Here is a 27,626-nt window from a genome sequence, read left to right on the forward strand (position 1 = left end):
TGAGAAACACAAACGTGGAAGGGACATACTTCTTTCATTTGTTAAAACTCAAGTAAAGGGATCAATTTTGCTTCAGAGTTTTCATTTACTTGGAGCTTCCAAAACTTCACTTTCACTTCAGTTTCTCTTCTTTTCTTTGGGGGAGGATAGACAATACCTAAGGTAACCATTCCCCTTGGGATTAATGCTGTAACAGCTGGTACCCACTGGCCTATCAAAGTAAGGATCCTTGCATTTCAGCAGTGTCACTGCTGAGTGGATTTCTGAAGGGCATGTGAAAACTGACCACAAGATTTGACAAATTTTCAGACATCTGGGAAATCACAGGAAGTGATTATTTATGACTAGCTGTGGAAGTGTAGCAGACTCAATGCAATTCTGGCTTCTCAAATTTGCAGATAGACAAAATGACTGCACTTTTAATTTCTTTCACTTCTGAGGAGTAAGTTTAACCTTTGTATGTGTGCTTAAGGCAGGGTGTTAGTGTTGCCTGTGGTTACAGGGCACCACCTTGGGCAACTTGTGTTGTGCAATGAATGACTCCTCATCAATCACATTTCTTCCCAGAATGTTTTGCTACAAGGGCAGGATGGGGGAAGGGATCAAGAAATTAGGATAATTAGGATAGCTTTTTGTATTCTTCCTGTCTTGGGTCAGTACTGAGTACAGCTGTGGACCAGATCTGCCAAAAAGCAGTGTAGAAAGCCAACAAATTAATGAAGCTCTGCTTTGAGCAGAGTCCCGAAAAAATGTGTGTTGGAGAAGAGAGATCACACATCCACACTTTTTACAGGGCAGGAAACTCACATTCAGCTAGAAGCAAACTTGAGAAACTGTACTGATGGTGTTAATATCAGTCTAATGTCAGTCAACATGCATTGCCATGTACTCTGAGACACTTCTAATTTGGTTGGTGACCTGACAGCATTGGGTGTGTTTTAATGGACACTCAGCTCTGATACCTGTGTGCCTCCCTCTGCTACAAGAGGTAGAAATGCAGGTACTGCATTCAAACTCACAGTTTCTTGCAGGACAAGGTGCATCATGTGAATAGAGACTGTGGAAGTCATCTGTGTTGCCTAAGCACAGTAAGCACACACATTGCAGTAACTGGCTATAATGGCTTTCAGTAAAGAATTCTCTTGAGTATGAGTGCTGCATTGTGAAGTTCCATTTTGGAATGAAGACTCCATAAAGGAGGACCCAAGCAATAAATGTGTGTTGTGGCCAATACCTGCACTTGTGCTGTAAACAAGGCATGCCCTGGAGATGTGTCCAGATGATTTTCTCCTGCACAGAGATGGAAATCTGGCAAATAACCCCAAATTAATTAGGATAATTGCCAAGAAGTTGAGGTTCTTGGTCTTATGACAGCTTGCTGCCTAAGCTTAGTGCTCTCTAATTACATTCTTAGCTGAATGTTACCAAGTCAGGCACAATATTATGTATATTGTAGTTACTCCCTGAGACTACAGCAATACCTTACTGTGCCTTAAGTACAAGAACTTCAAGAGGAAACAAAACTGCTAAACTGCATGCCAGTTACTGAGCAAATTCTTTTAAGTGTGGGAAGTGACCAGGATACAAGAGGTGCTGGATACAGCTATAAAAAGTTTTATTCTGACATTTTCTCTGTGTAGATTTACCTTGAATTCAGTGCTGAGGGCACCTGTGTGCTACTTAGTGCAATGCACAATGGCTGCTTCATTAATGAAGGTCAGAGCTCAAGGAAAAAACAAATCACATTCAAATAATTTGTACACTTTGGGCTGTGTCTAAAGCTTTGAAAATAATTTGTAATTAGGTATTTTCTGCAACACTTAAGCTTTTGGTAATACAGCTGTGACTTCAAGAATATGTAGGTGCCACAAAAGGAAAAGCCTTGTTGCTACATTTCATACCAAAAACACTCCTTTCAACAGGCAGCACTCCTCTTACAGAGGAGAAAATATTTCAGTTTAGGCTGGGCTTTTGTGGGTCTAAATATTCACAATGGGTTTTCTTCATCTGATATGAAAATGTTGGCTTTGGTTGACAAGTAGGTATTAGAGAATCACAGAACCAGAGGCTGGAAGGAAGTGCAGTGGGTACTGGTCCAACCTCCCTGCTAAAGCAGGGCCATCCTAGAGCACGTGGCACAGGATTCCTGGGCTTTGGTCTGGCTGTATTGATCTGTGGAGCTGTTCCATAGGCAGCTATGCAGAAATTTAAGATATTTTTGCAATTATACAGGTGGGAAAGGCAATGTCATCAAATGAGTCTGCAGCATATGAGATCATGAGAAGCCTGGATGTGGATTATGTTTTGATTATTTTTGGTGGTGTGATTGGCTATTCTGGTGATGATATTAATAAGTTCTTGTGGATGGTGAGAATAGCAGAGGGGGAACATCCCAAAGATATACGGGTAAGTGGAACCTCTACTTTCTGATTTTTTTTAAAAACCCTTTTATTTATGTTATCACTTCTCTGGGAGTGGCCACTACAGTGGAGGGAAATCTCTACTACTTAATTGCCATTTTATTTGAAACATGTGCTGGGGTTGTTTTTCTAGAATAGTAGGAGTGCAGGGGCCTGTAGCCCAGTTTCTTTCAATGTTTTTGATTCTGAAAGGTCAGTAACCTAAAAAGCTTTTCACATTTATGCATGATACTAAAAGTAAGATTTTTTTTTCTGTAATTCTTGTCTGTATGTCTCTGTGCATCATCACATGCTTGAAAAAAGTAGGAGTGTTTGGACTATTTAAATGGCATTACAAATTTCTTCAAACTCTGTAATAGCAGGAGACAAGTGAAAGTGTTAATATTGACTTATGTAGAGTTTAAGCTGTTCAAACACCTCTGAGATTGCAGAAGTGTGTAGTAATATTTTCTTAAGCCTAACAAAAACTCCTAGATATTGAGCACAGGCTTAAGGGAGTAGCCCATGTGTGTATTTTCATCTTGTACTGGAGATGAAAATGCCAGAAATTTGTTTAAACATGGAGAATATATGAAGTTTACTGTGACCCTGCAGATAGATCTTTTATATTAACAATAAAGTATTCATCACCTTTCTGAAGAATAGATGCCCAACTAAATTTTACAGTTTGAGGTAACTTTTCCAGAACCACTTACAGTGATGTGACAAAACTTCTAACAGCACAAAGTACAGATTTAGGAAAACTGATCCATTGAGGTCTGGCTTACAAGCAAGGTAGTTTGCAACTATTTCACCTTTAATGAGCACCATTTCTTTCATTTTAAGGTTACCTTAAATCAGCTTTTAAACTGTAGTAGCCAGTTGAGATTCTTAGATGTCTTTCTGTGGGGGAAGGAATGAGAAATTTCCTTAGGATTTGAGTTTGCATTGACTCTTTGTATTTTCTTTTCTCTTTAAAGGAAAGTGATTACTTTACCCCTCAGGGAGAATTCCGGGTAGACAAGGCAGGCTCTCCAACTTTGCTGAACTGCCTCATGTATAAAATGTCCTATTACAGATTTGGAGAGATGCAGGTTAGTGCTACAACTTCTTCTGAATCTTAACTGCAATGTGAGAAAACAAATATTATTTTGATGTATTTTCTATCTTGTAAATTAAGCATTGCTTGTAGTAGCAGAATATGCAGTAAGAGTGAGCTTTACAAATTAAAATACATCCAGTCATGGGCTGCTGTTTATAACCCTTAGCAAAAAGCATTTTTGCTGTTAACCCACACTTGTACTTCATTTTTTGGTGTCCTTCACATTGCCTCAGATGACTATCTTGATTGCACTGTGGTTGGTGTGTGCTCACTAAAGCATCAGCTGTGACATTGTGGAGAGCTTTAGATCTGTTTGCTATAATAGCAACATGCAAGTGAACTGCTGACTGTTTGAAGTGTGTCAGAAATGACATGATTTCCATCCAAGTCACATCAGTGTATAAAATAACACCACACTGTGTAGTAAAGGCTGCAGTTGTCGCTCCCCTTTGGGAGCACCAAACACATGGATGGAGCTAAACCTGTTTGTTTTCTTTCTTTCCTTTTCTTCCCTTGTTGCCCCCACGAGGGGCCCTTCCTTCTGATGTATTGGCACAAGAATTCTTTTTTCAGTGGATTTACTTGTAACGCAATGGGGCCAAATTTAACTGATAATTGTGAACTACTTCTGGATTATATGGAAATTTGTGGAAGTCCAAATAATTGCAGTATAGGCGAGAGCACAAAGGCAGCAGCTCTGCTGAAAAAACACCCAGGCTGCTGCAGCTCAGACTGTTCTTTGAGTTGTTTCATCTCTGAATGCAGACAAGGTGGTTTTGCTATTAACTACTGTCTCCTGTGACAGCTGTAGGAGTAAGAATGAATTTGTCCCTTAGGATCTCAAAGGTTTTTCTGTGTAGTAGAGTAACCAGTGCAAGAGAAGTGTTGCCCTTTGACTCAAGCCAGCTGAAAGCATTGCTTTATCTGGGAAGTTTCACAGTTTGCAATGATTGGTGTTCTGGGTTTTGTCTCAAACTAACATGCAACTTTAATTTTTATAGCTGGATTTTCGGACACCCCCAGGATTTGACCGTACACGCAATGCAGAGATAGGCAACAAAGACATTAAATTTAAACATCTGGAGGAAGCCTTTACCTCAGAGCACTGGCTTGTTAGAATATACAAGGTCAAACAACTAGACAACAGAGAGACACTGGATCACAAACCTAGAGTAACCAACATTGTACCGAAACAGAAGTATTTGTCAAAGAAGGTGGGTTCCCAGTGAAGTAACTGAAAGGGGTCAGGAGTTTATTTTTAACAGTGAATCACACAGCTGGTGAATTATATATTTCCACTAGCCAGAATGTTATGGATACTGTTCATGTTAGTGTCCAATATCAGACCTGCCTGCTGGTAATAATTGTTAATTTACTGTCTGCTTAACTTAAAAGCATGTGAAGACACAAGGCTAGATTTTTTTTAGGCAGAATGCTGACTTGACATAGAGTGTGTCACTGGCTGTTACAACTCTTAAGTCTTCATGTAACTGGAAGTATAATCTCTAAAGTACATCAATTCATGTTTCAGTAACCATGGCTCACTAAGTAAATGTGGAAGTTGCTTTCTGACTTTGTTTGAAAGTAGTGATGCCTAGAAGTTTACAAATGGCAATTTTGTATGAAATAAATTAAATATGAAACTTTTGTTGATGGAACTTTAGTGTCTGTCTGCTTACTGCTTGAAGTCATCTTCACAGTTTTAAAGTGTTTGTTGTGCTGCCCTCCTTCAGTCTATTAAGAAAGGCCTGTTCCCAGGGGAGTTGGGGAGACTGTTAGCAGCCCTCTCCTTCACAACATCTGTTTTCTATATATTCAAATAGATGTTGCAAAAGGAGCTGCAGAACCCTGCCTAACAAACTAGTATAGGCAGTAGACTTAAACTGTGTCATGGAAATACAAGTAAAGAACATTCTCTGCAAGTAGAGAATGCTAAATGTAAAGATGCTTATCTCTGTGATTTGATGGGAAGTACATAAAATAAGGCATTTGGGAGTTACCACTGCAGCTAGACATAACTTGAAATGATAAGCTTTATTATGCCTGTCATACACTTAACATTGTAACTTTTGATCTTTAATGACAAGCAAGGCTGTGTTTATCTATGATAGATGCTCTGACCCCACTTGAGCCTTGGATGTGTAAGTTTTCTGTCTAGAAGTTGATGCTGTTTCTGAAGGCTGCAGTACAAACAGGCTGTACTTCCCCTTTAAGAAATCAGAGAACCAGGGAGAGCATGGGATTTCTTAAATATAAACTAGAATTTCTTAAATACACAGTCTGAGGGCTCCTTAGTAGCCACAGTTTTTCAGAAGTTGCTTCCTTACTGGAAATTCAGTCCATCTCCTGTCATGTTAGGAATGACACTGCTGAACCTCAGAGATTCAGTATGTATCTGAATATTACATATTAGTTTGTATCTATTTCACTTTATTATAATCATGTTGGTGGTGTCATGTTGATTAAATGCAGTTTTTTAAAATAATAATGGACCCTGCTGGTAAGCACAGCACAGTGCAGCAAGGGTGGGAGCTGCCTCCTGGCAGGTGTGTTGAATGTACAGTTGCACCTGCCACAAGCTATGTACACAAATTTGAAGTTAATTTTACCTTTGACCAATATTAATGGGTCCCCCTCATTACTACCTAAAAAAGAATCTAAAACAGGCTGATAAAGGAATGTGCAGGAAGTGCTAACTAAGCAACCTACAGACCAACAGTGGAGTTTAGAAGACTAAAATGGGATTATTCAGGCTTTTTTCTTTTGAAAAATGTTGCTTTGAGCAAATACTTCTACCTAACTTTTAAGAAAATAAAATAGTCCAAAAGATGCAAGAAGGTATTTCCAAACAAAACTAAGATCTATATCAATATATTTTGCTCTATGGGCATATTAGAGTTTTATCATATTGGTTAATGATTAATTCTCCCCCAGCACATGCTTTGAAAAGAATTCTACAGATCTAGTAGACAGGGTTACAAAAGCACATCTTGTGCAAAAGCAACTGTTAGGCAGGAATTAACAATCCCACATTAAAAATAATAACTGGATAATGCCTAGGTGAGGGTTTAGCATTCAAGCTCTTTAAAATCAATCTAAAGCTCAGGCATTGAATGCACATGAAACCGCGGTCAAGATAAATCATTAACTAATACCTGTTGTTCTGTTTTTCTTTTTAGACCTCCAAAAGGAAGCGTGGCTACATTAAGAATAAACTAATTTTAAAGAAAGGCAAGAGACCCAACAGGAAGACAGTTTAAACACACTGTTCTGATTGCTAATACGAAGCAGTTGTCCTTGAGATAACCAGTCTTTGCCTTTAGCTCAAATCATGTTTCACAGCAACATGAGGGTACAGAACCATCATTGGTCCAGATTATTGTACAAAATTTTCAGGCAATGTCTGATTAAAAATATTGGCTTATTGAGAACAGCTGTTTTAGATTTGTAATGTGAAGCAAGACAGAGCTGCTATCCAAGTCTAGCAGCATTTTTTTTATTGGTACATATTATCCTTCAAATCTGTTGAAAATTTGGACTGACTTTACCAAAGAACCCTGTAATTTGGTCCTTGGCACATGCATTACTTGTCAATCTTTTCTGGAGAACACTGTTCAGCTGAATAGCAGCAGTATGAAAACTGGAATGGTGACATCTGAAAATGACTCTTTTTCAACAAGAAAGAGATGGCAGAGCTCTCTCAAATTCAACTTTCAAAACAAGTTACTCCCACGATTATTTTTCAATGGTTTCTTTCAATGTCCTTTTACTCTTGCTGCAGGCTGGTTTTGAGCTGGAGTGTAAGAAGCAAAGCTGCAGTTTTCACAAGAGGTGACAGGACAGATGAATTGGACAAGCTGCTTTTGTTCAACATGGGATTGCAGTATTGCTGCCTTACACTGTCATTTCACAAGGTAGACAAGGCAAATCTTGCACACTGTAGATACAAGGGCTAAATTTGTAACCTCCTGAAAGATCTGAAACGACAGTAATGAATGCTATAATGACATACAGCTGAGCACCATGAAGCTGCTGGTGCTTCAGAACACAAATTAAACTATTTTAGGTGAATGTTTACATTGGTAAAACAAGTATAGCCTGGTTACTGGGGAAAAGAAGGTTGACAGGTATACAAACCCCTTTTCTGTGGCTATCAAAGGTAGAAGATTTGCAAACCTCTTCAGATTTGCAAACCCTCACTGCCTTTCTGGTGAGGGTGGAAGTTTTTCTGGAAATCTGTTTCTCTGCATTTTATTTGGAGTGCTTAAATCAATTGAAGAAATTCCTGCTCTAGTGCTATTTGCTTTGTCTGTCTTTTATACTGGTTCGGTTTGGGTTTTTTTTTTAAGTGGTGAAAGCTGTCAGATTAAATGCACTAAAATATAAACGGAGACTGAACGTGTTCACTTTCCAGATATAAGGAAACTTTATACAGACTTGAAATTTTTCTTTAATTAAAAGGAAAGGGTTTTTTTGCAGTTTGTTTTCCTGCCACAGGTTGTAACTTTTTATAGAAACAAATCTTGCATCAATAACTTGATGTAAAATGCAGAATAGTATGTACCTTTCATGAAGAAAATGTAAATTTACAGTGTTCTGTGAGAATGTTACTGCTGACTTCTTTCCCAAGGTGTAGAATATTTTTTTGATTTATGAACTCATTTTTGACTTCAGTGGTTTATACAGACCAATATTACAGCTGCAACATTTTCACAAAGGTAATTAAATCTGGATTTCTGGCCCCTGTCGTTTGGAGATTTCATTTTATTTTGTTGCTTTAAAGCTCAATGCAGACCAGTTGTCAACTGTAGGGGAAAATAAAGTTAATTCAAGTTTTGTGTTAAGGCTGTTGTGTCAGTTTTGTTGTGATTAACTTGGTAACATGTTGTTTGTAGTCTTAGTCATAAATTAAGACATTGGAATTCCATATTGCAAATCTCCTGCCTTCACCAAGCTGCTGTAGTGAAGCCACAGCATCTTCTTAACTCCCTCCAGCTTAAACCAAGCCAAATCCAGGGCCTCTGCTGTGATGAAATCAAGCTGGCTGTCATATTTCCAGGGAAGAGCAGCCTCTCTTCCCAACCACACATTGCAGCAACTCCTTCCAGCATCTGGAGCTCCCCAAGCTGCTACAGCTGCTCACCCACCAGCAGAAGGGCTGAGTGATGATGTGATGCACGATTCCTAGTGTCGTGCTGCTTCCAAGCCACTCTGCATCCTGACCATGGGTGAGAAATAAGGGATCTAACATTTGGAAGAACACCTGAAAGGCAGCAGGACAGAGGCTGTCAGTCAGTCTGTGGCTTGGCAGTAACTCAGCCTTGTTTTAAAAAAGGAAATACACAATTGCCCTCCCCTCTTCACGTACCTTTACATTTGGACAGACTTGTACCAGATTTGTACCTTTACATTTGGACAGTCTTCAGCCTTAGGTAGCAGCGTTCTCTTTAACAGCAGAAGCAAGTGAATCTGAGGCATGTGAAATAAAAATAAGCCAACTGCAGGCATCCCAGCCAACCTGGGCCTAAAGTTGCCTCCTACTTACCTGAGCTTTACTTTTTTCCTAAATCTAACATGACTTCAAGGATTCTGCCAATGTTCTGTGGTTAAAATTAAATAAAAAGTTGGGAGTCATTGAGGCATCCACTTAGAAAAAGCAACATTATGAAGAAGAACTGGCACTGTCTCACCTTCCTTGGTTCCTCAGGAATCTGCACACTGGGTATGTTTACAGCTGGATCCTGGAATCAAACAGCTGAACTAACTCCTGCCTCTTTGGGAGAACTGCACAGAGCTTCTACCAGCAAAGACTATCAGCCTCTTCCCTCTTCATCACACACTCTTCCCAGACTAGTTTATTTCCTTAGCTCCAGCCATCCTTTTTCCTTTTGTTGTTCTACTGTGTCAAATTTTGAAGCATAATTGCCACAAAACAGTAAAAAAAACCCAAAAAACACCAAAACAATAAAACCAAACACAACAAAAGACACGTGAGCCAGGCTCAGGTCAGCAGTTGCTAAGGAACTAAAGCTACAAGTGTCTAGAATTCAATAATAATGCCTAGATTCTGTATCTCTTAATAATTAGTGGTGGGAGCAGTGAGACAGACAGTGCTGCTGGTAATCCCAGAAGAAATACTTTGACTTGCAGAAGTAATTTCATAACAAGGAGAAAAGTTGTTAATTAAATATCTTGATAGATTTACTCTTGAAAAAGCAGCTGAATGCTTTGACAGAGCTCCTTGTACATACCAGTCTCATCAGGAGTAAAAACTGAAAAAAAAGAGTATTTGGCTGTGACTAAAACGCCCTCACATCTTTATCCCAAGTGGATAAACTGCTCCAAGATGGGGCCTTGAAGCAGTGCCACGGAAGGCAAGGAACAGGGCTGGGTAGTGTTTCCTGCCCTATTTACAGGCAGCGTTCTTTTCCGTTTTCCATTAAAACAAAGTGTTCCAGCAAGATTGTTTCCAGCACTGTGGATGAATGTTTAAAGAAAACCAGAAGGGCATTATCTAACACTTGAAAAATGCTGACCATAATCTGTGTGATTCCTCTAGAACATTTTTTTCTCCTCACACAAGTGCCCAATGCTGTAATAATGTAGAGTTGTGTTTTAAGAGGTTCTAATCAAGAATCCCTGTTGGTGATGAAGATTAAATGAAATGGGATTTTCAGAAGCAAGGGTACACCTTTACCTATTTCCTTTTTACTTGCCAAAATGAAGCAGTTGTTCCCCAGCCTTTCCTAAAGCTGTTGTTGCTGCCCAGCCCCATTTTCCCTGGGCAGAGCTATCCAATTTAACCAAAAAACTTACCTTCAGAGTGTCTGGGAGAATAAGGGTGGAAAAGCCTCAAAGCAAACCCAGATTAACCTAGCAAATCACTTCCATGGGAACCATGCTCTGGTGTCATACATAGCTCCTGGACAGTCAGTGACTGACACCACTGAACTAAGGCTTCCATGGAAAGAGAAAGGGCATCCCACTGCTAAATGAAACAAATCTTTTATTCATGAGCATTCTCATTTTAAATTCACAAATTATGAAAGGAAGGCAAATCAGAAGAGACTGCCAGAGCATCTTTTAAATGATAAAGGTATAAATTTTCTTTCTGAACATTTCTAATTTAAGAAAGAAAAAGGTTGCATAGGCTTTCTACAGGTGTGCACAAAAAAAAAAAATCGAAGTACATGGAAGTTTTTACATTACAATTCAGTGTACATCAGCTACTTGAAAAGGAAAGTATTTACTTGCAATTCCAAGACAGCTACTGGAACAACCTACAGAATAAGGCTTATGAATATTTACGTTTCAGTCCTGCAAAATATACTGAACACATACTATCAGAAAAATAACATGACACTTGTGAATCTTGTTCTGGAATCTCTCACTGATGGGATCTTTTCTGAAAGGACTTTTTCTGTTCGTGTCTCCCAAGTTAATTTGGGAAAGAAGCAGTGATAATGGCATCAGGGGATTCTTCATAGCATCAGAACAGAACAAAACATTGGCCAGAGCACAAGTGGAATGTCCTCGGCATGCAGAAACAACCAACCATGCAGACAGAGAATCTTCAATAAATTACAAGCAGAAAATTATTCAAATTTCTCCTCAAAAGAACAGCTACAGCATCTCTGTAGCCTTGACAGTCACACCATCCCAGCTGAAAGAGGTCTACTCCTTCAGGGGCCCAGGCCTGCATGCCTGAGACACAGAGGTTTGCAATGGCTATTTAGTGAGTATGTGTCTTGTTCTTTGGTGTGTGAGAGAGTTCTGGGAGGATGTTCCATGTTTAACTCTGCTTTTTCCATTGTTCTTTGTGATGATACTACAAACTGTAGGAATACTCTTAGGTACTTATCAGACTAATCTCTAGAACAAGAGTGGATCCATTATAAAGTGAATTCTTGCAGGTGATAAAGTACAAGTGTTCCTGATGATACTCAGTAGCAGTTCGCTGATTACTGCAACAGCATCATTTTGGTTTTGTTACAGAAAACTGTTACATCAACTGTTCCTAAAAAATAAGATTTTTTTTTCCTCTTAAAAAAAAGTGTCAGTTAGAAAACCAAGCTCATACAATCCACTGTTTTTTAAAAATAGGATTTAAATCATTTAGAACACAAATCTTCCTAATGTGCAAAAAAAAAAAAAAAAAGAGACAGACAAGAGGACTAAATAGATTTAGGAGGAAAAGTAGCCACACCTTCATTAAAATTAAATAGAGATCTGAAGTTCAAATCCAAAGGAACAACTAATGGAATGTTTCCTTGTGCACACACCTCCTCCACTCAGCCTTCTGAACTGCTCAAGAGATTTTAACGTCTACCAAAAACACAAAATGCGGGATGCACAAGGACAGATGTGAGCAGTGCTGTGACCTGAATATCTCTGCAGTATAAGCATAAGTCAGTGTATGAACAGAGCAGACGGAAGGCACAAAATTACTCAGCTCTACAGATGGGCATCCATGCTACCGTGTGTTAGAAATACAGTGGTTTTGTTAAGGGGCACTGTGGAAAGGAGCACTGAGCACATTTTACATGTGCCTTTTGCTGCCACCTCTCTCAAAAACATCTTCATTTCCAACAAATAAAAACTAAAAAGCGACAAAGCCTTAACACACTTCTAGAATCCACTTTGTCCATGTCACAGTGGGTACCTTACAAAGCAAGATCAAGTGACAGGATTTTCTTTGATTTTTCTTTTTAACACTACAAAACAAGTTGTATCCCATTTCGTTTGTTTCATTCATAAAGTTATTATCCCGGTGGAATAATTTACTAAATTGTTACTTTTACATCAGGGAATAATTTTTCTGGGAAGGCTAGTTACATCACCTCTACTCATCCAGATGTTTTATCAGAAGCAATCCCATTTAGTGGAACATGTAAGCCAGAAGTGCTAGCATGCCAGCAGCCAGAGAACATTACACAGCAAGATCAAAGTTACCAGAGCAGCTGGCTCAGGGGTGGTGACCAGAGATGGACTGAACAGCTGGAGCATGAACAGACAAAGCAGCGAGGACATGACAGGTTAGTGTGAAGAACAACGTTCTGGAGAAGGTATTGCTACTTCTTAGAGGGTGGCAGGAAATTCACACTCATCAGTGACAGGAAACACGCCCTGACCTGGGCAACCCAGAGCGAGCACGGCCAGTGGATCATTCTTACATCCAAGTGAGTTACTCGCTGACTGTTCAGACAGATCGACTGCCATTAACAGACACATCACGTTTTAAGTGCAAAACATTTTTGGCAAAAGTGAAAAATAGAAAAACCTTAACCAGTACTAATAAAAAAGTGTTTTCTTAAATACTAGCACAGGGCCTGATCCTGCAAGCACACAACTCAGGGAACCCTGGCCGAGTCCAGCCAGGGTTCTGTGCCCTAACAGTTGGAGGAAAAGGTCTTTGAGTTGCTGTTGGTGTTGGTACTGTTTACATGTAGTGTAAATAACACACACAACACATGCACACCGTGGTACTTAGGGACCTGTGCCTGTGTGCCTGTGGATCTGCACACACAAAATGGCTCCTGAATAAACCCGAGCTCGTGCTTATTGTGAGATGTATCATTCACAGTACATAGCTTCCCATGGGGATCTTCTGGGAACAGGACCTATCCAAGGACATCCTGAAGTTACATACTGTATCATTTTAATGCCTTTCAGGTAAAGTTAGGAGGCAACTGCTCTCTCCTGTCAATGGGTCTTCCAGAGAGGATTCATGTACAGCCAACCATCGCCCTGTAAGAAAATTAAGCAGAGTTTACAAACAAGATTTATAAATACCAGATCCGTGTATGTCCACACAAAAGCTAAAATAAGACCAAACAAGAAGCCATCCCTATCACCTGAAAATTCTGTGTTTAAAGAATTGACAAGTAATGTGGGTGGGAGGGAAAAAATTACAAGGGGGGGAAGAGATGCAATGAGAAGAGATGCTGATTTAAATAGCAGCTAATGGAACAATTCCCACAGTCAGTCTCATTTTCCCTCCACCTTTCCGCCAAGAAAGGGGAAAGATGAACTTGTTAAAATTCATTTCCTTTCACACAGATGAAACCCAAGACTGTGTTTAGGATGTCAATGCTTACTTACACTGGATAAATCTCCCTACATTGTGCTCATTTTAGTATGCTAAGATTATGGGGGAAGTGAGTATGCAGAATTTGAGAAGTAAGGGCTGGATTTTAAAGAAAAACACATCACTTTATGTGCCTAACATTAGGCACCAAAAATCCAGATCAAAATCAATCTAACTAAGGTGAACAAGTCCACAACATAGAGATGGAAAAGCCCACTGCTCTCATTCAAGAGCCAGACTGTCAAAAAGAAAATTTAAGCAATCAGTGGTACATAACAACACCAGCCCATGACAAAATCCACAGACATTCACTTGTCCCCTGTGCAGGAACTTCCTAAAAGGTCTCTAAACCAAGAGACTCCAAGTACCTCTTTGGCAAAGTATTTGGGTTTCCAGGGAGTTGTGAGCGCCGCCCGCTGCCTCTCCTCTGCTCGCTGCCTCTCTTCCAGGCGGTGCTTGTGCTCCGTGGCGGCATCGATGTTCCCCTCCTTCAGGGAGTTGGTGACGTGCTGCCACAGGCGCCTGCCCAGGGACAAGAGCACAGGGGAGGGTGACAACAGCTCTGCCACAGCCCCTGCTGCTGGACACCACACTGCTGGGCAGCAGGCTGAGGCCACAATATCCATGCCGGACATTTCCAAGTCCCACAGCTCGGGAACCATCACTCTCCTAGGATATTCATCACATTTGTGGACCAAATTTTCAGATTCACCCAGTATTTTGCAGTGCAACTTTCTCAGTAAACTGTTTATGTTCTGTTCACCACCTGAGCTTTTTTCTCAAAGCAGGTGGATTTACTTCTACCATTTCCAGTTCACATTCCTTACTGATGGTCCTCCACCCTCCAAATAACAGGAGTTTCATTTTGCGTTTTTTTGCAGGTAAATTTTTGAATTATAAGGAAGTGTCAGCCAAAACCCAAGAGTGCACTGAACCGGGACACTGACTGATCCAACAAGATCACTAGCAGAGGAACTGATTCTAGGGAGCCGCTCTAGGTCTGTGTTCTGTATTCCCAGTTACAATATTTACCAGCACAGAGCTACACATTTCTCACATAGTTGATCATGCTCAGATACAGTGCCTTATATCAGCCTAGCAGAATCTTTGACCAGAAAAGCACTGAGAAAAATCCTCATAGAATGGTTTGGGTTGGAAGAGACCTTAAAGATCCTCTAGTTCCTCCCTGCCTGCCATGGGGAGGGACATCTCCCACTAGATCACTCTGCTCAGAGCCCCATCCAACCTGGCCTTGAACACTGCCAGGGATGGGGCATCCACACCTTCTGGGCAACCTGTGCCAGGGCATCACCACCACCCTCACACTAAAGAACTTCTTCCTAATATCTAATCCAAACTGCTCTCTGTCTGAAACCAACCATAGCTTTCACATATGTCCAGGGCTGTTTAAATGAGATTGTGTTCACAATGTGATAAACTGCAGATCCTGCAGAGCCACTGGATGGATGCAATTTGCTGACTAGTATCTAAAAAACACAATAAATACACTGAAAAGCTACTGGTTTCCTTATTTACTACAATCTACATGTTCCACACTACAGGGGGAAAATGAGTTTGTGGATAAGCAAGTGGTCTAGAAAGTAGACAAATTGTATCTGAGCCTGCACAATGACTCAAGACATCTTTGTAAAATAAAAAGACCTTTACAGATAATAAAATGTAGTTTAACTCAAATTTTTAAATCCTTCAATAAAATGTTCCTAAATTCAATTAAGGTATTGATTTTTCTGAAGATAAACATGAACAGTTATTGACAGTGAATACAGATCAGGTTTTTCTAATGTACCTAGTCCAAGTTAGGCACATGATGTAGGTGCCAAGAGGCTCAAAACCACCTGTAAGTGTGTCTTTATATCTCATATTGCCTCACATTTTAGATACGTTTATACAAATACATATTCTAAAATATATAAAACATGAAGCAGTTTCAATGATATGCAACATATAATATATATGCCAGTTTGAATTGCTTGCAACAAGCTGATTTGCCTACCATGTTGCAATCACTCCAAGAAGCAGGTGAAAACACTGCATTACCATTTTCCAGATGCTCATTAAAACAAATACAGGCCTTTCCCCCATCTACAGAATTGATGTACTCGTCACTACAGTGTAATTTATGCTCCAAGGAACCAATACACAGCCTCACTCAGCTCTCTGTGCCCAGATTTCTGTGCCGTGGGAAGCAAGGAATTTTTGAACCACAGCACTCAGAGCTGCAGTTGGCTTCCCTGCTCTGTTCCCACCCAAAGTTCAGGACAGCACTGCAAAGCCTCTGCCCTTACCTCGACTCCAGTGGCCCTTGGTTTGCTATGGGCCTGATCTTTTTCCTGATAACAGGCAGTTTGGTGGTGTCAATCACTTTGGTGTCTCCATTGCTGTAAGTGAATTCCAGGGTGCCGTTCCATTCTCCCTGTGCCTTGCACACAATGGTGTTCGTCGGATTGTGCTTCACCTCGGCCGTAACTCTGATTCAAGGGGCAAGGAAAAACAGACCACAGACATAACTGGTACCATTTACTATCAGCAATGAAAGCACCACCTTGCTAAAGGTGTAAGCAGCTTTCTACCTCCACAAACCAATTATTCAAGCAAAGTAGTGATGCTGCCTCCAAAAAAGAAAGACTCATCCCAGGAAAGCTGTTCTAACACAGCAACAACTTGGGGATGACATTCTAACTAAATGCAGCAGTAATCCAACTTAAAACTGTGATACCTGGCTCAAGCCCAGACCAAATGGTTACCTCAGCAGCCTGAAAAACAATCCCTGACATTCATGTGACATTTTCAATACATGATACCTTCATGCCTGAACATAATGCTGCTCAGAGACCCATGTCAAAAAATTTGGGTATCTTTGTTTTCTTCTTTAGCTCTGCAAGTTCACTTCTCAGCTGCTGAGAGGCAATGATTAAAGCCACCTCACCAGTCAAATAACTGGTCTGAGAGTGAGCAAAATAGACAGATAGAAAACTGAAATGCAGGGAGAAGTTTTGTGAATGTGCCCATGAGCATGCACACATGTGCTTTAAAAAGCCATGTAAAGTCATGTGTAAACTCAATTTTTTAATTACTAAAGTAATACAGCACAACTTCCCCAAAATTTTACTCGCCCTGATGGCACCAATTATTAATCTAAAACTTGTAAAAAAAAGCCCTGTCAAAACAGCCTCATGTGGACATTTAACTGAACACAACATTGAAATGGTTGACACATACATATATGGAAGAATAATTACACCATCTGAAATAAAACAGAGGCAACCATGCAAAGCACAGTCTCCTCTGGACACTGCAACAGTCCACAGCAGAGCAAGAAAGGGATCCAATGTTAATGACTGGGACATCACCCTGAGCATGGAAGCAAGACAGGAGGCTGTCCTGCACAGTGCCTATTTGCACCATTAGTAAAGGGGAACCAAAGAAGGTAAACAACATTTTCACCATCTGGAATTTCAGTGCAGAGATGGGAGTCCCCATTAGGGAGGTACCACTATGGATAGTGACACTTTTGCTTCTCTCCTCTTTTCAGGAGCTCCACCTGGAACACCAGTTCATCTACAAGACTCACACAGAAGCAGCAGCTGGGGTAGCAGAAATATTGCCTTTTCCACGTACATTTTTCTGATCCTACACTTACAGCAACTTTTACAAGCAACAAAGCCTGGAGAGATACATTCTCTTTATTTTAATGAGAGAAATACATCCAATTCAGTTAAACAACATCATATGTATTGCTACAATAAACTGCCCTAGAGCTTTAAGTCATCTCCAGCACTAATAGGAAAAGAACTTCAGCTATCTGTCTATAAAATACTGCAACAGAAGAACTGAACAGATGCCCCAGAGCCCTTCCCCTGAAATGCAGCAGCAGGTAAACAGGAGTAAGGCAGTAATTGCTGTACCTGTGGACCTTCCCTCCATAGAAGGGCTTGGTGTGGAACGTGACCGTGGCAGAATAGCCCGTTCTGGCACAACTGATGTTGACTTTCCCTCCAAGCTCCACCCAGGGGATGGTAAGGATTGAGCGAGCGTAGGCACTGGGCAGGGTGAAGACATACTCCTCTTCATGTTCCAGCAAGTGAAGGACACCTGTGCAGGAAGAGGAGAAAGTGAGGTGATAAAAGGTTCTGTGATAAGACCTGATGGTCACTGACCAATTAAGCACCATCAAAATGCACATCCACAGAGAGCATGTGCAGCCCTCCTTGAAGGAGAGCACTGTCTGCTAAGAAACTCTGCTTTCTAGAACAAGTTTCTTCCAATAAGCATTTTCAAAAGCATCCCATTTGACTGTGCACCCTGACATATTGATTGCTACCAAACAAATTTTCAGAAAATCTGACTGGATTCTTTTCTTTGCATTAGTGTTAAAAGCTGGATAAACATAGAATGTACACCTAAAAAACCATACTGAAAATTCAGATGCTCTGTCAATGTTGTATCATAATCTCCCTCCAGAAAAAATATGGGCATGGCCAAAGGACTGTTCACTTCTCCATTCAGTTAGAAACAGCCATGTCCTCCACTAATTCCCTCTTGATGCTGTAAAAGGCTCTAAGTCTCTGTGGGTACAACAAGAAAACATGGCAACTACAAATTTCCTATTAACTTTGCTCTTTAATTTCCAAATGGCTGGTTTCTCACACTGGCTTCGAAAAAATCTTGCATAATCCAAGAGGTGCCCAGCAGGGCCACTGCTCTATCAGCACCAAGTCCAGTGTCCCTACCAGGCAGAGAAAATTACTGGTAATTCCATCTCTTTCTGTAAAGGTTCCTCCACCCTCAGCACCATGAGGCTGTAACTAAAAACAACACACGACAGCAGCAGTTTTTCAACATTACTTGGAAGTTGCACAAAGAAAGTTGCTTTCCTGATCAGACCTTTGCAGCTTCCCCTGGGGCTAAGGATACAACTCTATCTCCATAAAAACTGTAGTTTGGTCTTCAGGATAACAGGACATAAGACCAGGAAAAGAGCACCATAAACCTTGCACACAGAATTAGATCATGCCAAATGTCTGCAGTGTATTTTTTACTAGAGTTTTACAGTCTTTTGTGTCCCATTTACTAACTGCCTAAAGGCAAAAATGACAGCTTTGAAAATATTTTTTCACAACGGGGACTGAAAATAACCTATTACAGGAAGAACTCACAACCCAGAAATATTTGGAAAAAAAAAGAAAGGAAAGATACTTTGACACAGTAATAGTATTGGTTTAGTAGCAAGATAAGCTTGAGCCCATTTGCCTTCACCCTGGGGCAGGCAGGGGAAGAACACACTGTTAGTGGTATTGATTATCTGTTTAAGGGCAAACTGACACTACTTTTTCAAAGTGATCTCACATTTAATGAAGAAAAAGCATTAAATAGGAACATGACACTACTGCTGCCAATATGAAAATATGCCTTTAACACTGCATGGAAACACAAACTTAAATTAAAACACAGTCAAAATTAAAAGCACAGAGCTCTAAGAGAGCCCTGATCTTGAATATAGGCTCCAGCTAACAAAACTAAATACAGGTACAGGAAACTCTGCAATTTGTCGCTTCTGCCTTCTGAACTATTGCACAGGAAAACATTTGCAAACCAGAACAGTTTCATGCAGTTGTTCTCAGAACCTCTGCAACCTCAGCCTCCCAGCAGTGACACAGCCAGCACGTCCCCTCCAGCAGCTCTGACCCAAGGAGCTGGGAGTGCAAAAGCACAGAGAAAAGCCATGTCTCAAAAGCACCTTTAATCATTCCAGCTTGGCAAGCTACAAGTTCCTCGTGTCACGTGCTGAGCCCTCAGCAGCAGGGAAAGGCCAGGAGGACACAGCCAGAACACACAGACACGTTTTGCCTCCAGCTTCCTCAGCTTCACACCTGCACAGACATCCCAGCTGAACACACTGCAGGGAGGCTGAACTACCCAACTCACCCTGGACATGCACCCAGAAATAACTTACACTCAAAAAACTACTCTGGCTATCAAACTCATTAAATGGATGCTACAATAGCATTAAGTTAATAAAAAACAATTGCAGAATCACAGAATGGCCTGAGTTGGAAGGGACCTTAAAGATCATTGAGTTTCAACCCCCTTGCCATGGGCAGGGACACCTTCCACCAGACCAGGCTGCTCAGAGCCCCATCCAACCTGGCCTTGAACACTTCCAGGGATGAGGCATCCACAATTTCTTTGGGCAACCTGTTCCAGCACCTCAATACCCACACAGTAAAGAATTTTTTCCTAATATCTAACCTAAGCCTATTCTCATTTTAAAGCCATTACCCCTTTTCCTGCAGCTACATGCCCTTGTAAAAAGTCTCCCTACCTCTCCCATCCTCCTCTGATCACCACTGTATGTGATGCTCCTCATGTGAGCGGAAACTGTTATGATAAATGAAATTTCTTTATGGGTCAGTATAGGTTTGCCTCTGTGCCCCTGATGGGATCAAGAGATTTTTCTCCCTAGTCAGATGGGAGGGGCTCAGAGCTGCAGTGCTGCCAAGCACATTTAAAGTGCAGAGCAAACAGCAGCAGTGACCTTCAATGTAAATATTTAACCACCACAGCAGGTTAGATATTAAAAACTGAACCCAGCTCTCTTGGCAGTATTTTTAGCACCCGGTAGCATATTTTCTGAATTCCTTGAACACCTGAATAAATACATTTTTTAATGAAGTGCTATCTCACTTGAAATGTGACTCCAGCTCTATAATTACAGTCTAAAAGAGATTAAAGGGCAGATCTGAAATACCCATGACTTGATAATACTTTTAGTATTAACCTGACTGTTTTGCATTCCATTGTTCACCGAGCTCGCATGCAAAACCTCGTTTAAATGAAGCACCACAAACACTGTGGCTGCAGCACCACACTGAACAGAGACTTGTGCTCCCTTAGGGGAGAGGAAGCCAAAAATTACACTGAGATTCAACATTTGTAACAGGTACCACAATTTGAAGTAACTCCCCACCCTGCAAAGTCTCAATCTTGAGACATCAAAAGCCAATTAACTGAAAGCTAACAGTTACTTTACAATGTGTCATTTTTACACCTGTTCATAATCATTACATTGCAACTGATCTTTAAAAACAACTGCTGGAAAATACACAAGCCATTTTTCTTCTTTTGCTTCCCTGCTGTAAGGGATGATTCAAGTTTAGTTCGAAAATGGCTATAAGTAAATACACATGTAAAGCTGTGTATAGAATATTCTCCCATTTTTAGTTTTTTCCTCTCATAACTAAGAGTTCTTTCAAAAACTTCCAATTCCTTTAAAAAAAAATCTAAAGTATTTATAGGCAACAATTGCACAAGGAAGAATACACCAGACCAATACTCTGGGAGGAACAGTGGATTTAGTAATCTGGTTTGTTAGGAAAAAATGCTACAGAGAAGGCTGAATTTGTTAAAAACCATTGCAGGATATTGAAATTCCCCCTTGAAATGTCCTCAGCACCATTTACTCCTCCTTTTGACTCCAGCAATGTATTCAGAGTCACACCCCTATCCATGACCCCTCAGCCTGCATTAAAGGAAGCGATGGCCTGGCATATCACTCTCCCAGTTTGACTCTTACATGTCCCTCACTGATGCTGCAGCTTTGTGAATTGATTTCCCAGTAACACATATTGACAAAAAAGCCCAGAGGAGGCTCTGGATCAATAAGCTGCAGAAGAGACACGTGGGATTTAATGCTTCCCACTGCCTGCATGGAGATCAATCTGAACAACAAATGGCACGTGGGACTCCAGGGGCCTGGGGCAGCTTTCCCATTTAAGCAGGTCTTCACCCTGTGTTTCTCATAACACACAAAGAGGAGCAAGTTATGTGTAGGATGAGCCCCACACGGGTGTTGTGCATCACCAACTGCCCAGACCCCCACAGGAAAACAGGAAATGCCAGAACTGGGCTCTTATTGTCTCAAACCTTCCAGGCAGCTGTGCTGAGCAATGCTCATTTTTCAAAGACTGGAACCATTTGCTAGATTAGGTAAAGAGTGCCATGCTATATCAAAATAGTTCTAAAAACACTAGGCTAAAAATATTAACGCAAAAATGAGTACTTAGGGAAATACTTAGGTAGCTCTAATTGCATGGAGCAATCAAGCTTTGGGACTGATAAATTTTAAGTCACTCATTTCTCAGTACTAGAAATTATAGATCTGTACATCTATTAATACATACACATACATGTATTTGAACAGAAGAAAAAAAAAAAGATGAAAAAACATTCATTGCTTTCTTTTAAATTTACCCTGGAAAGAGCATTGAACCTTTTACTCACCTATCAGATCTTTTCAAGTTGATTTCATTTGAGAAAAAATAATTTTTGGAAGCCTATACCTCACTACTTTTTAAAACATTTAAAATACCAGAAGTGAAAACATCAAATGTAACTAGCCACTTGACAATACAGAGCAATCCATTTAAATGTACTTTATGCTCTCTGCAAAATTAACCCATAAATCAAAGATGACACTTTTTGTTGGCTTTTGCTGCTCTGAACCAAAATCCAAGAGCAGAAAAGGAACGGGCACAGCTGACACTGAGGTGTGCTCACCACAGCACCATTACCCCACAACCAGTATCCTTTTAAAGATTCTATGGACCATGTAAAAACCATTAAATATTTATATTGACTCATCCTTTGCTAATTTAAATCTTAATGTGACCCTGTTCATTACAGCCTCATCTCCTCCCTCACTCTTTCATTAGTACATAATTAACATTAACCAGAATTAGGGACTGCACATGCAACCTAAATTCTTCTATGCAAAATACCCTCTTTTCTATTCCAGGTGGCTTTCTCATGAGGAAACTCGGTGCTGACTTCTCTGAAGAACGGGGGTTTTGTCATACAGCAAAGAAAAGTTGCAAGGCTTCATTAGCAAGCCAGATTTAGAGCACTCATAACCAGAGATGAAGAAAGGCTAGCATATAAAACAGCTCCCCACATGGATTTCCAGCAGTGCTCTCCCAATTGTTCTGCATCTCTGCAACTGGTACTTACTTTGAATCAACAAACAAAAATCACAGACAGAAAAAAAAATCTTAGTCACTTTGAGGTGTGACATACACAAAAAATCACACCACTGAGACACTGAGCTGCAGCCTTTGTGTGCCAAGACCATACCATCCTTAAATCCCCTAATTCTTTAAATTCCTTTATAAATCTTTGTACTTCCATGACATCCTATGTCAGCTTCTAACAAAAAGCATTAAAAGCAATATGCTCTATACATCTAAGGACTTGCTATAAAAATATGATTCAAAGCCTCCACAGACACATTATCATTACCATATTCTTTACACACACTATAGGTCCAAAAATTCAGTACTACTTTATTTCTGCAAATAGCCAACTGCAGTAGAAAAAGCTCCACTGAACTGTTGGAGGGACACATTGGAATGTTAAAACACACCTCAGTTGCTTGTGTTCAACATTAGGCTACAATGAAGTTTCTGGTCATTGTCACAGAATCATAGAATGGCCTGGGTTGGAAGGGACCTTAAAAATCCTCTTGTTCCAAACCCTCTGCTGTGGGCAGGGACACCTTCCACCAGACCAGGTTGCTCACAGCCCCATCCAACCTGGCCTTGGAAACCTCCAAGGACAGAGAATCCACAACTTCTCTGCCAGCCCGGTCAGACAGAACAGTTCTGATACATATCTGACTAGAACAAGATGGTCACTCACTACCAGTAAATTATCCAAAGCATTAATTACAGTTCTCTAGCACTCTGTCTGGAAGGATGTTTTTCCCCTCTCCCATATCAATTAGTACTGATATAATCTGTAGTATAATGAACCTAATATTGAACCAACAGCAGAATTATTTAACCCAAGTCTCAAAACAGACACAGGTACTTTAGAGGCATCGAGGAAACCGTCTTCTAAGTAACATGATGCCACATCTAAAATCCTTTCTGCTCTTACAAAGAGTGAAAGACCCACACATGTATGTAATTTAACTCCAGCAACAGGCAAAAAAAAGTGCTGCATGTTCATAATGAGGGGGAAATTAGGACAAAAAAAGGAGTAAGAGACAAGAAAAAATCCCAACAATAACACGATTAGTTTGGTCATCCAATGCACAGTAGCAAAAAAACCCCACAACAATCAAAGCCCAGAGATTTTGAGGATCCATGAGATGTTACTTTGTCTCTCATCAAAAGTAGGATCAGTGATATTTCATTCCCCAGAAACTCAATCTGCTTTTAAAAGATTAAAATAAGATTCTACAACCTTACCAGCTAACCTTGGTGTGTGAAGTTCTCTCCAAGGAGCTAACTTTAAGTTTCTACCTATCTTAAGTAGCTCCATATGCCTTCTGACTATCAGCACCTTTCCACAGCCCAACTCACTAACTTTGCTAGACTAATTCAGCCCATATGAAATATTGCGACTCTAATCTGTCCCTAAACAGAAGGAAAAAATTTTGAAATTATATTTCACATTACTAAAATTATTAGGCCCTGCATTACTAGGCACAAAAATACAGCCTTAGATTTTCCACACTTTTAGTCCAACATCTCCTTTTTGTTGGTTCAGCAATCTATTCCCTGGTACTCACACTGACCTCAATCTACTACAGAATTTATACTTATGCAGCACATAAGAAAGAAGCATCTGCAGTAGATTCTAATTTTTGCACAGCTTGACAAATCCACACACCAACTTAATCAGGAAGATTTCCCTGGACCTAAAATAAATAAACAAAAAAAAAATTAAAGAAAGTGCAGTTTCAAGAGAAGGAACTGCACATTTTAAACTGAGGCTGCCAGGCTTAGGTTTGCTGTTTTCAGATGACAGAAAAGCCTCAGTGGTACAAGTTCTTGCTGACCATTGCCAGCCCTCAACATGCAACAGAAATGCTTGGGCTGCACTGAAGTGTCTCCATCACTTCCCAGAAATGCTGTGGCTGTGAATGCCCCTGCTCTTGCACTGCTTACATGAACACAAAGATGAATAGTAACTATGAACTGGTGAACCCAGACTTCCTCCCAGCATGCACATCACAGAGACAGCAGCAAACCTTGGAATAAAAGAGTTTGCTACTGCAGATGTTCCCCAAAGCCCGCCTCCACTCCTGGGATGTCTCCAGGATCACAAAAAAAAAAAAAAAAAAAAGAAAGAGCATAGGGAGGAATTGATTCTCACAAGCACACATTAAACAATCCTTGGGGTGAGTAAGCAGTTAATTCTTAGACCCTTTCTCTCTCAAAACTGGGACACATCAGGACTTTGAAGTCTTAAATAATCCCCACAGTAGACACCCCCAATCCCAGGGAACTGTGTGTGCTAGCAGCAAGAGAAAGAAATTTCCCTACTCCTACATAATCATAAGTGACTTCATGTTTAATTTTATTTCCATTAAATAGTTCCTTCACTCAGCAAAAGAGTACTAGAAACGAACATGTACCAGAAAAATGCAGAATGTTAAGCCAGTGACTCAGACTGGCAGTAGTACAGGCAGGGGACAGACAGACAGACCAATTTCCGTTCTGACACTCCCTTGCCAACTTCCTTAACTCTGTACTCAAAGCAAAATACCTAAGTCATGGGAAGAAGGAAACACATGCTAACATAGACTTTTATCACAAGGGTATCAAAACCAGTAGTAAGGAGGTTTCATGCCTCTTCTATTAAAAAAAGGGAATATATTGCCATCAGGGAAGGAGCAACTGTAGTCCTTTCCACTGGTCTTTAGTTTTAGATAGTGGAAATAGCAGAATATATTTGTATTTTTTCACCATAGTTATTTTGTTGCTATTAATAAGCAAAGCCAAACCACTGCATTTCTGCATTTCCCACTCCACTTTTTTACTGCCATTAATACCACAGTATTTAACATAATGGTGACAAAAAGAAGCAAGTTGTCTTCATACTTCTGAGACTACAGTCCAAAAACTATTTAAGACAAAACAGTAAAATCCATACATAGCATCTTACCCTCAAACAGCCAAAAGGACTAAATTGCTTAGAAACACACTTCTCTCAATGCATTAACAGTCAGTGACAACACTGGTACAAGTGTGTGCATCAGTTCAGATCATCCATTAAGGATTTGTTATGACTCCCTGTATTTCTGAACTCAAGTTGGGCAGTGATTTATCACAATGTACACTGCATGTGTAGGATATAGAAAAGCAGGATTCACACCTCTACTATGTGACTTTCTAGAAAGCTTATGTAAATAGACTAACTTTGCAAACACTACAGAAATCATGATTCTTTGCAGAAACTATGAAAAACAAATGTCAGGTTTATGCAAAAATGAGTTTCTTCTCATTGCTTTGTTCCAATAATGAACACCAAATCCCATATTACTTTGAAAGTGACCAAAAATGATCTCTCAGAATATGCCATAATTTGTCATTTGCTATTATGACTTAATTGTTTCTGAAGTCTGGCCACATAAATTAACAGTCTCATCAATATAAGCACACATTTATATATGCAATGTTCATTTCACATTCTGTCTGGACAGCAAAAGGTTATATGAAACCTACAGTTTTAATTCCAAACTTCACAAAAGCAAACAGTCATAAGGTTCAAATGAAAGGTCAGAGGGAGAGCAAGTAGGAAAACATTTGGATTTCTGTTGACACCCAGAAATATTAGCTAAAAAAAAGCAGAATAAAAGCACATTTCTTACCTTCACCTACCATAGAAACACCTATTGACATGCCCATGAACTTGCTTTTGGTCCATACGTGAGCGTTCACACACATTTTCTTCTCTTTGCACTCACAGTAAAAGCAAGATACTGGTGGATGATGAGACACTTGCTCAGCTACAAACCTCAGCTTGTAGCACGAGGAGTGGTCCTGGCCAAGCTCCTTGGCTGAGTCCTTAGAAACCGTGGAGGCACCATTAGTTCTGAATGCTTTCACTTTATCTCTAGGCACATCCCACGAGCAGTGAAAGGTTTCACCAATTATAGGGTTATAGGGCTTCTTGGCAACTGCTCCCTTTCGGCCTTCGTGAAAAGCTGTTAGATAATACTCCACAAAGCAGATAATTCTTTCCTCGGGAGTGGCTCCAGCTGCAATTGACAAAAACAGGTCTGGATGGGCCATGAAATTTGCATACATCTCCAGCAGGGATCTTTTCTCCAAAATAAATGTTGGAAGCACTACCTGTATGCAAAGCAGACAAAGGCATATATGATTTCCCTGTGATCACACTACTGAGGGGAAAGGGGGAGAGGGAACAGTTAGGACAGCTGGAATTCTGACCCTGCCAAATTTTGGGATAGCATATTTCCCTCCCATTCCACAACAATTTAATTTTCTTTGCAGTGTAAATAATGAGTGAAGGAAAAAGCAGTGGCCTTGATACCCATGCAGGGTGCTTCCTATTTCATCATGACTTTCAGGAGCAGCTCACACAACAGGGATGGGCTGTTCCACACACATGGAAACCCACCTTTTCCTCTCAGTTAACAAACCAGACATTGTTTTCTTTGTTTACAGGACACAAAACCATACTTTGATATAAACTAATGTACACCAAATGTCAACAAACCAAACTAATCATAACCCTCCAAAATGGGAGGGCCAAACCACCAGAAGGTGAGTGTTTTATATGAACGTACCCATCACCAACCCCTAAGTGCTGGAGAATGTAAGGGGTACATCCATCCCTTCTGTCAAACATCTCTGTCCCATATTTCACTCCTGGGCCCCTGACTACCCACTCTACACAGATTAGGTCCCTTCCAGCCTCTAACAAACCAACCCAAGGATATCCAACCACAACCAAATATCAAGTTTATTTCCAAGTATAAAACCATCCCAAGGAGCCTTCCCAAGAGGCTGTAGGCAAGAAAGCACTCCCCATTTGCCCTAGAGTGTCATCATATGCCATGTCCCTCCACAATTCCCAAGCCAAATCCCTTGCCATCCCTAATCTCCTGTCTCCCCCAAGCCCATGGCACACCCCCTCAGTTTCAGATGGTTCCATGTCACTGTGGTGGGCCCCTGCATGGCTTCGCTTTATTTCAGACAAGTTGAAA

The 27,626-nt window shown here is 40.4% G+C and overlaps 2 protein-coding genes across 2 annotated transcripts in view; one reads left to right on the forward strand and one right to left on the reverse strand.

The window, feature by feature from the left end:
* Positions 1-8,345, forward strand: part of STT3B (STT3 oligosaccharyltransferase complex catalytic subunit B) — a 51,566-nt gene extending 43,221 nt beyond the window's left edge. Inside the window, exons 13-16 of the mRNA XM_054644138.2 lie at positions 2,233-2,406; positions 3,380-3,493; positions 4,503-4,715; positions 6,681-8,345. Coding sequence (XP_054500113.2) covers positions 2,233-2,406; positions 3,380-3,493; positions 4,503-4,715; positions 6,681-6,761 — 582 coding nt within the window. The 3' untranslated portion in view covers positions 6,762-8,345. The remainder of the gene's footprint in view (positions 1-2,232; positions 2,407-3,379; positions 3,494-4,502; positions 4,716-6,680) is intronic.
* A 2,145-nt stretch (positions 8,346-10,490) lies between these two features.
* Positions 10,491-27,626, reverse strand: part of OSBPL10 (oxysterol binding protein like 10) — a 113,049-nt gene continuing 95,913 nt past the window's right edge. Inside the window, exons 8-12 of the mRNA XM_054644018.2 lie at positions 26,265-26,748; positions 17,515-17,701; positions 15,895-16,077; positions 13,957-14,110; positions 10,491-13,248 (exon numbers count right to left, since the gene is read on the reverse strand). Coding sequence (XP_054499993.2) covers positions 13,204-13,248; positions 13,957-14,110; positions 15,895-16,077; positions 17,515-17,701; positions 26,265-26,748 — 1,053 coding nt within the window. The 3' untranslated portion in view covers positions 10,491-13,203. The remainder of the gene's footprint in view (positions 13,249-13,956; positions 14,111-15,894; positions 16,078-17,514; positions 17,702-26,264; positions 26,749-27,626) is intronic.

Source organism: Agelaius phoeniceus, chromosome 1, assembly GCF_051311805.1.
Source record: "Agelaius phoeniceus isolate bAgePho1 chromosome 1, bAgePho1.hap1, whole genome shotgun sequence".
Lineage (NCBI taxonomy): Eukaryota > Metazoa > Chordata > Aves > Passeriformes > Icteridae > Agelaius > Agelaius phoeniceus.